At 47.7% G+C, this 14,323-nt stretch overlaps 3 protein-coding genes across 3 annotated transcripts; all 3 read right to left on the reverse strand.

The window, feature by feature from the left end:
* Positions 1-8,706: 8,706 nt before the first annotated feature.
* Positions 8,707-9,261, reverse strand: LOC145942995 (uncharacterized). Its single transcript, XM_083050171.1, has one exon. It carries the CDS (start codon positions 9,259-9,261, stop codon positions 8,707-8,709), a length of 555 nt encoding a protein of 184 aa, XP_082906297.1.
* Positions 9,262-9,738: 477 nt separating this feature from the next.
* LOC145942996 (uncharacterized) lies at positions 9,739-11,393 on the reverse strand. Its single transcript, XM_083050172.1, has 2 exons — positions 10,653-11,393; positions 9,739-10,566 (listed from the first exon to the last, which is right to left on the reverse strand). The coding sequence occupies exons 1-2, from the start codon at positions 11,391-11,393 to the stop codon at positions 9,739-9,741; spliced, it is 1,569 nt and encodes a 522-aa protein (XP_082906298.1).
* A 146-nt stretch (positions 11,394-11,539) lies between these two features.
* LOC145942997 (uncharacterized) lies at positions 11,540-13,414 on the reverse strand. Its single transcript, XM_083050174.1, has one exon. It carries the CDS (start codon positions 13,412-13,414, stop codon positions 11,540-11,542), a length of 1,875 nt encoding a protein of 624 aa, XP_082906300.1.
* Positions 13,415-14,323: the final 909 nt, after the last annotated feature.

Below are 14,323 nucleotides of genomic sequence, written 5' to 3' on the forward strand. Positions count from 1 at the left end.
AAACTAAGCATCCTGATAATACAGTTCAATTACACAATGGTAAAATTTTTATTATCTCAAAAATATTAATCAAAGAGGGAACGCCAATAATATCAATAATAATCTTGATATTCATATTATGGAACAGAAAGAGTGTAGCAAAAGCGAAGTTTTTGATTTTCCAGATTCTTTAATGGGAATAATTTTAATCAAAGAATTTTCAACTACAATAAAATACGGTGTTGCAACGAACATCAAATACAAATGTGCTTTGTTACACGTGAATGAAAAAAAATATTCAGTTACTCTTCTTCATAAATATAAATCGTCAATGAAATGCAATAATAATGGAAAAAATGTAGAATTTTCTGTTTTTATTTTTTTATGTAGTGACATTTTATTTTATTAATTTATTTTTTACTTTATTAATTTATATGTTAATTTTACGTTGACTCAGACAGTCTTTTCGTAATATATCGACAGAGTATATACTAACATTGCATAAATTTAAATATATATTTGTGATATAAATAGTGAAGAGATGCAAGTATAAAAAGCTAAACTATATTGTGTGTATAATCATGATTCCTTGTGTGGCGCTGCTGAAGACCCCCCTCTCTTTCTCTGCAAGTTCTGGTCATCGCGCGGAAAGACTAGCGTGCAACGTCTCTAGAGTAACGACAATATCACTCATTAATTAAAAAGTTGATAGCAAAAATTACAGTGAATGCTAATGGTTGTCGATGTTATTGGTGTATGATTATTGATGTATGAAATAAATAGCTTTTTCAGTGCATTCGTAAATGTTAACCGAACCTTGCAACCGGTCTTGCAGATGACTTCGACGCCCAGCCAACGTCCTCCAAGGCCTTTTTTTTTTTTTTTTTTTGGGCTGTGGAAACCTCATGGTACCACTCACCCCCCGGGTAGGGGATGAGGGTTATGTGGGACTCCTTGTCCCCCATCGCCGATCCACGTATGGATCGGCGGTGGGGTCCAAGACCTACCGCACTAAAATCACAGCGGGTGCCTTCGCTGGCGCTTATGAGGATGGCAAGGAACTGCCGGAGCATTACATCTTGATATCCCCTGGCCCTACCTTCTAGGGGAACATCCTCCCCAAAAGGAAGATACTCCCCCCCGCGAATGTTCTTGCGGTCCTTCCCGGTTGCGGCGCAGGGGGGCACCACCCCCACGCCGCGCCCTCCCAAAGAGTTTGGGGGGCGGGGTCACGGCTCGAGTCTTCCCGCTCGAGCCGCCACCCCCCGCCTCCGGAACGGGGCTCCCTCTCCCTCCCTAAAGGGACAGGAGATTCGGCCGACGCTCCGGAAGCTCTTCTCCGGAGAGTTCCCCCCAGAAGGGGCGAAACCCTCGCCACAGGTAGTGGTGCCCTCCCACCGGCGCTCTAGGGCACCGGTGAGAGGGCCGCCATTGCCACGTCCCTTCCCTGGGGGATCGCGTGCAATGGGGCTCTTTAACTGAGCCCCTGTGATCCCCCGTGCCCCCAGGCCGCAGTTCCCTCCCTTAGCGGGTTTCGACCATCGGCCCGGGGGCACCGCCGAGACCCTCCCCTGAAGGACGTCCTCCAAGGCCTGGAGCAGATATCCAGCCTGTGGTGAGGCTGGAGAGAGCCGGAGCTGCTAAGCTGAGAGAGGGAGCTCGTTCCCGTAGAGGATCGTCTCCAGGGTCCTCTAATAAGTGAAGTTTGTGCGATCCTGTCTGTGGAGTCTAGTGGTTGTTCCCTCAACGCAAAAGACTGATCGCAGTTGATGCAAGTTTTATATTTAAGTTTATTGTTACGCATCTATAGAAACAAAGAATATAAAAGACCGAGAGTCAGCCCGCAAGGGCAGTTGCTAACAGGAATCTAAAAGACTAAGACGAAGAAACGCTAGAAAAGATCTACGCTTGTTAATTAATCACCGATTATTATATATCTATCTAACTGGAAAAAAGAACCAATGAAGTGTAAACCTGTTCAACTCAAATAAAAGTGTATTTTAAAAGAAAGAGAAGAGTACAACACTCCTAACTTCCTACAAAGTCCTGGACGACCCGAGGATCCCTATCCTATATTCAGCGCAACCCCAGTGCCTTGCTCGAGGCACACAACAATATAGAGTAGTATTTTCGTTATAGTTTTTATTTGTTACGTAATCTATATGATTTGTTATTGGAAAATTGAATTTAGTCTGCAATATAGAGTATTCCATTATTATGCGAGTCAGATATATTATGTAATTGCTCATGCGAGAGGTTTTCTTTAATTATATTTTCTTTAATATTTTGCTTTTACGCTGATTGCGTTCTCTGTATGAGATTTATATGATACTCTAGTCCTGAGAGAAAGGTTATTATTAATTTGATAAACTGTGATCTGATTGATGTGATACAGATAAAGGTAGTGAGATGGGTCATGGTTGATTCCTATTTTGATATGATAAAATAAAGTTATCCTATACTTACCTTGTTAGTACTTACCTCGTTATTTCCTGATTAAATTGTATTAATACTTACATCGTCAATTTCTGATTAATTTATATCATTACTTACCGTACGTTTTATTTATAAAGTAAATTTCATGTATTTATGCATTTTGTTTTCATTGAGTACTAACGAGTGTTTTGGTTGTCAATTTAAATTATTTGGTATTTATTTATTTAAAACTAGTAGATTCTACCTTTTGACCATGTGGAATGCTTGGATATTTCTTATGCGAGCTAGAGTGTGTGAGCGAAATATATATTTAGCTATTTATACAGAAAGCGTTTAATGACGGATTAGACTCGCGTGCATGGGTTTCGAGCGGTGCTGTTATTCTCAAAGCATATGTACGTGGGACTATGTAAGTAGACAGTATTAGCGGAATTTTATTATTGACGTGTTAGGCAGATTTTATTCAGTGCAGCGATATTTTATTTAAAGGTCAAGTTTGTCTCGACATAATATTGATATATTATGAGAGATCAGGAATGTCATGACATTATTGATATTTCGGTAATTGATGAACAGGTCATGAATGTTATGTCATAATTTATTCTCGGATAAATTATGCGTCGGGTCAACAATGTCATTGGGTAAAATTTGTTGCGGGTTGACATTGTATCTCCCATAGGGCGGAATCTGGATGCGCGAAGCGGATGCTCCGTAGCACGTCGAAGGTGGAGGTTAGCGCTATATTAGTAGTGACCACGAAACGATCGAGATCAGTCGGCAAAATAAAGTACAAGCGTTACGTACGTCGCTGTCCCGGAATCCGGCATATATACCGTCGCGCTACATAAAATTGTTCGCGAGTCGCACACCTTTAACAAACGTTGATGTAACTAAATCTTGAAGGGGTTGTCGGGAAAGGTATCAGGCATCTCGTTATCCATTTAGTCGCTGTGCGCGTAAGCCTAGTATCAGCTCGAGCAATTGTTCTGGAGCGCGTAATTCGCTCATTTGGTGAAGCCAGTTATTTGTAAGACTTGTGCGTTTGCTCTGTTCCTATCGAGAGTGTGGTGGTCTTCGCCTCAACATTTGAGACTGATCGCAATTGATGCGAATAGTATAAAATTTTATTTTGTTAAGTAATAGCAGAATGCTATGATTTGCGTTGTGACAAGTTTGAGTACTTATTACTAAAATTATTATTTGCGAAGTATTATAGAAGTTTATTTTTTGTTTAGATATATACAGGGTGTTTGTTTAAAAGTGTCCGAGCAAATATCTCGCAACTGATCAAAGTTACAAGAAAGTTTAATAAGAGAAATATGCACGGCTTTGAGTCAGCTACAAAGTGCATGTAAAAAATTTTTTTTTACTCGTGACCTTTTTGAGTTATAAAGGTCAACATAGTTTTTTTAAATGGATACCTATAATTTTTTTGCATATTTACATAGTACAGGTTATTTGCAATTGTGCAATATCGCTGCAACGAGTGAAGCGCGGTCAGTGCGAGCAAGCGAGACAAAGGAGACGGCACAGCACGGCACAGAGAAGACAGAAGAAAATGAGTTTCACACCACAAGAATATATTTACAGAATTATATACAAAAGTGCGTTAATGTTCGAAAGTAGCGACAGAAAAGCGCACGACGATTGCAAGAAGTGCAATTAAAGAACGATCGAAAGTGCTTGTGAAAAAGCGAAAGAAAAGCGAAAGCGTACGAATCTCGGTCTGTGCGTGTAGAAGTCGACAAGACGAGTGTGTAGAAAAGGCGCCGAACAAACGGCCTTTATCCCGTTGACCTTCGAGAAGATTCTGAGACAAAATCACCGTATTTGTGATTTGTCACATAAGGATATCGAATCCTCTCGAAAGTCGGGGGACAAAGCCGTTTGTTTTCTTCGTTTATTGTTTTCGCCCACGGGACGGTTACTCGTGAGCGATTAAACGGCGGCGATATTTAGCGCGCGAAACGCGCGCTGCGATGCGATATAGCGGGGCGCGCCGGGGTGCCATTGGCGCACGGGCGGAAAGCGCGTGTCGCCGCGCCAAATTTGAGCGTGTGTATTGCCGTGATAGAATGCGCGCTTATTGCGAAGCGAGAATCCATTTGCGATGCATTCTTATCACACATGCACATACATGCACTCTTTCTCTTTCTCTTTCTCTCTCTCTCTCTCGCTCTCTCTCTCTCTCTAATCCGCAACATCCCGCCCGCCTCGTCGGGATACGACGACAACGATCCTAGAGTCTTGCTGGGGAATAAATTCGCTAGTGAACTGTCGCGGCCGCGAACCGGGGGTGTCGCGCGCGGTAGCGACTTTGACAGGTGAGGTTACGTACCCCACGTGCAATGTGATGAGAGCGTACAGATGCGACGAGAGGCGAAGTTTTCGTGAAACAATGCAGCGGCAGAAACAATGGTAAGTACGCGGAGAGTTGATTATAAATTCGACTATATTGGACGGACAATTATGTACAGTGGTTGCTGTTATACACGGTTATGCACGGCTATTTACAAGTATTTACAGCAAAGGAATCGCGCCACGTGGTCTACGCGGGTGGCCCTGGATCCGCGGCGGCTTCCGTCGGCAGTGGTACAATTTTAACCACTGGCCGGGTTAGCTCGCCAACGGAGGTGCGGACGACCACTACGCGTACTCGTCCGTCCTCTCCCGGATAGAGACGCGTGATTCGCGCGAGCGGCCACCGGCACGGTGGGATGGTCTCGCCCTTGATCAGGCACAGCTGACCTTCACGGAGGGCTCCACGAGTCGCCCACCACTTAGGCCGGGGAGTGAGTCCCTGAAGGTATTCTCGGGTCCATCGCTGCCATAGATGATCTCTCATCTGCTGGAGGAGCCGCCACCGGTTGAGACGGCTGGACGGGACGTCCAAGAGTGATGGCTCCGGGATGGCGGTGAGGGGGCCTCCCACTAACAAGTAACACTACCCAACTGATACTCACCGATTTGAATGAAACTTAACATACTTATTAAACACCGAAAAATATTAAATACGTGTTTTTTTGTTTCGGCTAAACACGCTTTTTAGGGGTAGAAAGCACCCCTCAACCGCTGGAGGTGGAAACAGTTATGGCTAATTATTTCTGAAATGATACATTTTCTGAAAAAAGTGCTTAGGACCAAAGTTGTAGAATTCAAAGTGATGCACTTGATGGCGACCTTGAAGTCGACCTTGAGGTCGATTTTCAAGGTCATTTGAAAATCATTTCATGTTTTTCAAAGGGAGTAGTTTACTTTTCATCCCGAGAATCTATAGAGCGTAAAATTTTACATTCAGAACGTTGGTGATTTGTAAATAAAACAAGCCTCTGCAATTTAAAATTGTTCATTGATCCAACCAATTAAGGCAAGATCAGTCAATAATTCGATCAATAAAGGAATTAAAAGTTAATTATTCATTCAAATAAGGCAAGATGTGATCGAAATCCAGCCAGTGAAGGCAAGATGTGAGCGAAATCCAGCCAGTAAAGGCAAGATATGGTCGAGATCCAACCAGTGAAGGCAAGATGTGAGCGAAATCCAGCCAGTAAAGACAAGATATGGTCGAGATCCAGCCAGTGAAGGCAAGATTTCATAATTTCTTTTTATAGTCTATGAGTATAAATTCCATGATAATTGGCATTATTCTTTATATTCATGGCAATAATGAGAAATAGCTTTATCTTCTCTCGCAAAAAAATGCTCCATACACAGAGAGTTAGTACATCACGCACATTTTATTACTGCAATGTTATTGCAGATTTTGCAGACTGTACCGCAATTCTTTAAACAAAAATCAACAGGCGTTTCACATCTATCTGGTTTTTCTTCAATATATCCACTTTTCCACCAGGCATATTTAATCATGTTTTGGAATCGGGGTGATGAGAATTGATTGTGGATTAATGATTGAATTTTGAGAATGTTATTCCTCAAATGTAGGTTAATATCATAGTTGTATAAGAGAATTAAGTCCGAAAATTGTTTCAGGAAGTTTTTCCACGGTCTGAATACGTAGACATCCAATGGTTGAGTGAAGCCAGTTGTTCCCGCAGGAATTGTAAGGATTTTTACTTCTTTATTACCCTTGTCTATATTTTCAAATTTCTTTTCTGTTTGTCCTGACCAAGAGTCCAAACACAAAATAGACTTCTTGCCAGCATTAGGCAAGAAAACATCTTCAAACCATTTAATAACAATGTCGGATGTCAATTTTCCAGATTTTGTGGCAAAAACGAGGATATTATCTGCTTTGTACATTGACTTCTGTATTATCGGTCCGAAACGGCCACTTGTTTCTTGCAGAACTATTAATAAGGGGGATTTCAAGATACCATCGGCAGATATTAAAGGTTGTATTGTGTAACTGTGAGTCAAGGAATTCAAAGATTGAGCAAGACACTCCACTTTCAAAGAACCCTTTGAGGCTAATGTACGACCAGCATGTGTTTCCAAATTGAATCCTGATTGATCTGAATTGTAAACGTTTGCTGTTCCTAGCAAGCCTATCTCTAGTTTAACTTGACTCACATAATTGGAAGATTGTTCCAATAGTTCTGCTTTATTTAAAATATGCGCTTGTGTCACGAATTTATTTATTTTTCTTGAAACCATACCATGTTGTATTTTAAAGTTGTGTATCCATTTTGATGAAGCCGTAAATAATTGAGGAGGCAAATGAACTACCTCTCTTACTTTCAAGGCCCATCTCTTTAGATCTAAATCGTGAATGGGTAGATTTCGATCAGATGCACTGTTAAATTGTTCTAGAACGTATTGAGAGATATATAACAATTTATCAGTCCTTGACCCACCCTCAGCAACTTGTGCTTCCCATCGGTACAATTGTGTTACATTTATAACTTTCTTAAATCGGTTTTTAACTGATTCTATATTCCTTCTTTTCTTTTGTCCAGATCGCCAAAATTCAACTACTCTCTTCTTATAATCAATGTCTACAATTTCTCTGAATTTTGTATCGTCTTGCATAACTTCCGAAACATCTTCTGGATTGTCTTCAACTAAAACAGCATCAGGAATCACACTAGCATCAGTACAGTTCAAAGTATCATAAGTCTCTTTAAATATATCAAAATTGATAGCGTCTTTTATCAAATCTGCAAGTTGAGAAGCGAATGATATTTCTTTATCTGTTATACTAGATTCTATATTGTACACTGGATCCTCGAAAGTGAGGCATAATAACTTTAAAATATTTTTTGGATTTAATGACATTATGAAATTTTACAGATTAACAATGCTTTAATAATATTATAACAGAGATTCAAAGTAAATTCATAGAAAGCAGAGTTTATGATTGTAAGCCTAAATGAAATTAACACAAAAAATAGTCGTGGGAACAAATGATGGAAAAATACTTGCAGTAAATACTTTCCGAAAGAATTTTGAAAACATTCACGAGAAACAGCAGTCGTAAGAACAATTGACGTAAAACTATAAACAATGAACACTCGCCCAAGTACAGATGTGAAAATGATAATTGAAGGTATATTCGAACGAAATTCACGAGCAAGATAGCTCATAGCAAATAAGTGATCAAGAAGTAATTTTGGAAAATGCTTGCTCAACGACAGTCGAGAAAATAATAATTGATCATATGTCCGAATGAAATCCTAATACAAAATAAAGAGTAAAAGATATTGTGGATAACTCCAGAGTAGCAATAAAAATTTAAAAAAATTTGAAAATTTCTAATATAGCATGAAGGTAATGTTTAACTTATAATTAGAGTGACATTTTATGTTTTCTTATCTTTACTTCTATTCTGAAGTTACTTACAAAACTTTTTTCTCCTTATTTTTTCTATAAATTTGCGCCTATTTTCCCATTATGTCAGGTTTTTTTTCTTTCTTTAGGAAAATAACGCAACAAATCAATTCTGAAGACAGATTTAGAGTCAACGCATAAAATTACTGATTATAGATACAGGATGTGGTCAAAGTCCGGCAACGGCTAATTATTTCCAAATTTAATAGACCTTGAAAATCGACCTCAAGGTCGACTTCAAGGTCGCCATCAAGTGCATCACTTTGAACTCTACAACTTTGGTCCTAAGCACTTTTTTCAGAAAATGTATCGTTTCAGAAATAATTAGCCATAACTGTTTCCACCTCCAGGGGTTGAGGGGTGCTTTCTATCCCTAAAAAGCGTGTTTAGCCGAAACAAAAAAACACGTATTTAATATATTTCGGTGTTTAAAAAGTATGTTAAGTTTCATTCAAATCGGTGAGTATCAGTTGGGTAGTGTTACTTGTAAGAAGTGCCCCGGCGTCAGGGCGCCGAGGTCGGCCTCAAGTGGCCTTGAGTTGAGGCCTCGACCTCCGCGAGGAGCGTAGACAGCTCCTCGAAGGTGAGCCTAGCCTCGCCGATGGTGCGCCGCAGGTGATGTTTGACGGCCTTGACGGCGGCTTCCCACAGACCGCCGAAGTGTGGAGCCGACGGTGGGTTGAAGCTCCACCGAACTCTCTCATCTGCGAGACGCCCGACGATGGTTTGGACCTCGCGGCTAGCGGCCTTGAAGAGGTCCCTGAGTTGCCGGTCCGCGCCCACGAAGTTGGTGCCGCAGTCGCTGTAGACGACCGCACACTGCCCTCGGCGTGACACGAACCGGCGGAAGGCTGCCAGGAAGGCCTTGGCGGAGTAGTCGCTGACGACTTCCAGGTGGACAGCGCGGGAGCTGAAACAAACAAAGACTACTAAAAAGCCCTTGTAGGCCTTGTGTCCGCGCCCCTTCGTTGTCCTGAGCCAGACGGGGCCGGCGAGGTCCACGCCGGTGTGCAGGAACGGTCGGCTCGGCGTGACGCGTGTCCTTGGCAGGTCTCCCATCATCGGCTGTGTAGTGGCCGCCCGCCATCGCATGCATGGAAGACAGCGATGGATGTAGCGACGAACCAGCTGACGGGTTCGCGGAATCCAGACGCGCTGTCGGATATTGACCAAGGTGGCTTGGACTCCTCCATGGAGAGTGCGCCTGTGAGCGGCGTCGATCACTAGGTGAGTGATGTGCGAGAGTGGTGGCAGGATGACCGGATGTCGCTGGTCGGCATCCAAAATTGAATGCTTTAGCCGCCCGCCAACCCGCAGAATGTCCTCGTTGTCGAGCCAGGGAGCCAGTTTGCGGAGCGGGCTCCCGTTAGGTAACGGCTTCCCAGCACGGAGAGCCTGCAGCTCCGAGCGAAAGCTCAACCCCTGAGCCACCCGGATCCAGCGCGACCGTGCGGCTTCCAGCTCCTCAGGTAGCAGGGACGTGGATGCAATCCCGCCGGCTGCAGATCGGTGATGACGAGTCCTCCAGCGCCAAATCTAGGCAGACACGCGAAGAAGGCGGCGTAGGCTGGAGAAGCGGCAGAGTTCCTCGGGTTCCTGCACCTCGGCGGCCACGTGGCATCGCTGCGGCCGCTGCTCTGGTAGATCGGTCGCTTCCGGAGTTCCGACGTCCTTCGGCCAGGTATCAGGGTGGCCGCTGAGGTAGCCAGGTCCACGCCACCATAGTGCATGCTGTAGCAGCTCCCTTGGTGACACTCCTCGGGAGGCGCAGTCGGCTGGATTCTCCTTGCACGGTACGTGTCGCCATTTCGCATCTTGGTTATCCCTGTGGATCTCGGCAACTCGATTGGCTACGTATGTTGTCCATTTCGCAGGGTGTCCTCGTATCCAGCTGAGCGCAACGGTGGAGTCCGTCCAGAGGTGGACCGCTGATCCTTCCAGGCCCAGGGAGAGGCGGACATGTTCGGCCAGCTTGGCAAGAAGGGCCGCCCCGCAAAGCTCCAGACGGGGAAGCGACACACGCTTCACGGGTGCGACCTTGCTTTTGGCGACTACCAAAGTCACGCTCGGCGTTCCGTCAGTCACGACCCTGATGTAGACTACGGCGGCGTAGGCGCGTTCGGAGGCGTCGGAGAATCCGTGGAGTTCTGCGGAGCTGCTTGGTGCGTCGCATTGTAGCCATCGCGGCAACCGGATGTCCTTGAGCACGGGCAGTTCTTTTTCCAGGCTGGTCCACGTGGCAGCGTCCTCTTTGGCTAACGGCGCGTCCCAGTCTAGCTGCTGCAACCAGGCGGACTGGATCAGCAGCTTCGCACGCACGATGATCGGCGCCAGCCAGCCAAGCGGATCAAAGAGGCGTGCGGTCTGCGAGAGCACGGACCGCTTGGTGGGTGGAACGGTTTGAGTCAGCCGTACGGACAGCGAGAAGGCGTCCTCTTCAGGGTTCCAACGGAGGCCCAGTACAGAATGTTCGTCCGTCGGCAGTCGGGCGCCCGTCGATGATCGAGCGGGATGCCCTCCAGGAGTCGATCGTGGTTGGCGGCCCATTTCCTGAGCGGGAAGCCGCCCGCCGTGCAGAGCGACTCCACCTGATGAAGAAGACTGCACGTTGCATCCAAAGTGGCAGCCCCGGTAAGTATATCGTCCACGTAGATGTCTCGGTGCAGCACGTCGGCGCCCAGCGGGAAACGATCGGCTCCGTCGTTCGCAAGCTGACGCAGCACGCGGATGGCGAGATACGGCGCGCTCGCTAGGCCGTACGTCACTGTATTTAGTTGGTATTCGCGGATCTGACCCTCTTCTTCCCACAGGATCCGCTGTAGGTCTCGGTCGTCTGGATGAAGCTGGATCTGCCGATACATCATTTGGATATCGGCAGCGAACACGTAACGATGCCGCCGCCATCGAGTCAACGTGTCAGCAAGCGATGGCAGCAGGTTAGGTCCGGTGAGAAGGTGACCATTGAGTGACGCCCCGGCGCCCGTGCGTGTGGAGCCGTTGAAGACCACGCGGATCTTAGAGCCGGCACTCGAACTCCGGAGCACTCCGTGATGCGGCAGGAAACTGATCCGGCCACTTGGTGATGACGGCGCGGCTGCGACTGGCGACATATGCCCGAGCGTGATGTACTCGCTCATGAAGGCGCGGTACAGCATCCCGAAGTCCCGATCGCGGTCGAAGCGACGTTGCATCACGTCGAGGAGGCGAGATGCAGCTCGGCGCGTGGAGCGAAGGTCCGGCAGCCCCTGGCGAAGGGGGAGCCGCACCTGGTAGCGATCGCCTGGAAGTCTTTCGTGCGTGCGCACGAAATGATCCTCGCACTCCTGCTCGTCAGCGGTCAGCGGAAGGACGGCATGGGGAGGCTCCTCTGCCTCCCAAAAGCGGCGTACGAGGTCGGCGAGGTGGAGCACTGAAGCGACGACACTGGAGTCGCGACGTTGCAGGCTCCGACGACGCCTAGCAAGACCCAGCCGAAGCGAGTCAGCTGGGCACCTGGTTCTTGAGGACCTCTTCGGCGAAGACCTTCCGGCAAGGCGAGGTCTAGGTAGACATCGGCCCCGAGCAGCAACTCCACAGGATCCTGGCGGTGAAATTCCGGATCAGCGAGGTCGAGGTCATCAAGGTGAGGCCACGAACGAGCCTCACCCTCCGAAGTACCGCCGTATATGGTGAGGCGCGGCAACACGAGCGGCGAGACGGCGAGTGCGAAGCGTTCGTCGCGGGAGAAGACATTGACTGCAACCCGACCGCGAGAAGCTCCTGTCTGGACGCCACTCACTCCGAAGATGGCCACTGAGGATGGTGTCCGCGGCAGGCGAAGCCGCTGCGCCAGAGATTCCGCGATCAACGACGTTTCCGAACCCGGGTCGATCAAGGCGCGGGCCGCGTGACGAGTGCCCGCGCGATCGGCCACTAGCACGCGCGCGGTCGCTAGCAGCGCTGGTCCGCACTCCACAGGCTGTCGCCGTGCGACGTGGACCGTCACCGATGAAGATGGTCCGGCAGCAGGTAGGGCCACGGCTGCGAAGGCGTCATGCAGCGTTGTATGGTGCTTCCCAGAGCACGTGGCACATGCCTTGGATGACTTGCAGTCGACAAGCAGGTGTCGACCCAGACAGTTCCAGCACCTCTGGTGAGTGTTAACGGCCTCTCGTTTTTCCTGCACGGTCTTCTTGTAGAGCTCGCAGTATGCAATAAAATGGTCTTTTTTACAGAGTGGGCAGCTGCGGCTTGGATCGGACCCCTTGGTACCCACGTGGCTGCTGCGAGAGGCGCGACTAGGCTTCTCCGGAGACTTGGTTGACGACCCGGACTTCACGGCCTGGAGGACCTCCCACGTCATGAGCTGCTCCTGCAGGAACTCTCGGAGCTTGTCGTACGAAGGCGGCTCGGACGACTTGCCGAGGGAGCTCTCCCATTCCCGACGAGTTTCGGCATCCAGCAGCTCGATGACCAGGTGCACGAAAAGGTCAGTGCAATCGGAGATTGGACGCCCAATGCCCTTGAGAGCGCCGACTGTCGAGAGTACGCCGTGAAAAAGTCGGCGTAGTCCGTCGGCTGACGGAGTCTTCAACCGCGGCAACGAGGTAAACGCTGTCAGGTAAGATCTGACTAGAAGGCGCTTGTTCTCAAAATAGGTGCTCAACATGTCCCACGCTTGTTCCAGGTTCTCCTCCATGGAAGGCAGGTTCCTAATTAGTTGCTCAGCATCGCCCTTGACGCTTGTTTTTAGGTAGTGGAGCCTCTCAATTTTGGACAAGGATGGCTCCTCAAGAACCATCGAGCGGAACAGATCCCGGAAGGCTGGCCAATCCTCGAACTTGCCGCTGAACTGAGGCAGGTTGATCCGCGGCAAGGCCCTGCGCGACGGCGCGGTGTCTCGGGCCCGTTCGGCGAGCTCAGTTTCCGTCGGCTTGGTGAGTTTTTCCTCGAGCTCGCACAGTTCAGAGCGCTGCGAGTAGTATGCTGACTCTACCTTACTCGCCAGGTCGTCCGTCGTGTAGTCGTCCTTCTTGAGCTGCTTCCAGAAGGCGGCTCGGAGCTCTTCATGCTGCTCCACGAACTTCGCCCACTTATCGTCCAGGACGCGAATCGCGGTGCGGACGACGTGAACGGTCATCTTGGCCGCCCCGATCTTCCTCAAGTTCTCGACGCTGCGCAAGATTCGCACGTGAAGTTCTTGCTGCGCGTCGATCATCTGATCCATCTCCATTTTTTTGTCACAGGTCACTGGACACGCACCTGGTTACGGAACACGCACTCACTCCGACGGCGAAGTTCAAAAGGTGCCGGACGCGACTAAGACGCGAAGATCCGGCTCGAAGGACCAGAAAATGTGCAATATCGCGGCAACGAGTGAAGCGCGGTCAGTGCGAGCAAGCGAGACAAAGGAGACGGCACAGCACGGCACAGAGAAGACAGAAGAAAATGAGTTTCACACCACAAGAATATATTTACAGAATTATATACAAAAGTGCGTTAATGTTGTTCGAAAGTAGCGACAGAAAAGCGCACGACGATTGCAAGAAGTGCAATTAATAGAACGATCGAAAGTGCTTGTGAAAAAGCGAGAGAAAAGCGAAAGCGTACGAATCTCGGTCTGTGCGTTTAGAAGTCGACAAGACGAGTGTGTAGAAAAGGCGCCGAACAAACGGCCTTTATCCCGTTAACCTTCGAGAAGATTCTGAGACAAAATCACCGTATTTGTGATTTGTCACATAAGGATATCGAATCCTCTCGAAAGTCGGGGGACAAAGCCGTTTGTTTTCTTCGTTTATTGTTTTCGCCCACGGGACGGTTACTCGTGAGCGATTAAACGGCGGCGATATTTAGCGCGCGAAACGCGCGCTGCGATGCGATATAGCGCGGCGCGCCAGGGTGCCATTGGCGCACGGGCGGAAAGCGTGTGTCGCCGCGCCAAATTTGAGCGTGTGGATTGCCGTGATAGAATGCGCGCTTATTGCGAGGCGAGAATGCATTTGCGATGCATTCTTATCACACACGCACATACTTGCACTAGTACTCTGCGTTGATACCACTGCTACTCTCTCTCTCTCTCTCTCTCTCTCTCTCTCTCTCTCTCTCTCTCTCTCTCTAGTACTCTGCGTTGATACCACTGCTT

Source organism: Prenolepis imparis, unplaced genomic scaffold (genome assembly GCF_030444845.1).
Source record: "Prenolepis imparis isolate NDT839.2.m4 unplaced genomic scaffold, iyPreImpa1.0 SCAF_11, whole genome shotgun sequence".
NCBI lineage: Eukaryota > Metazoa > Arthropoda > Insecta > Hymenoptera > Formicidae > Prenolepis > Prenolepis imparis.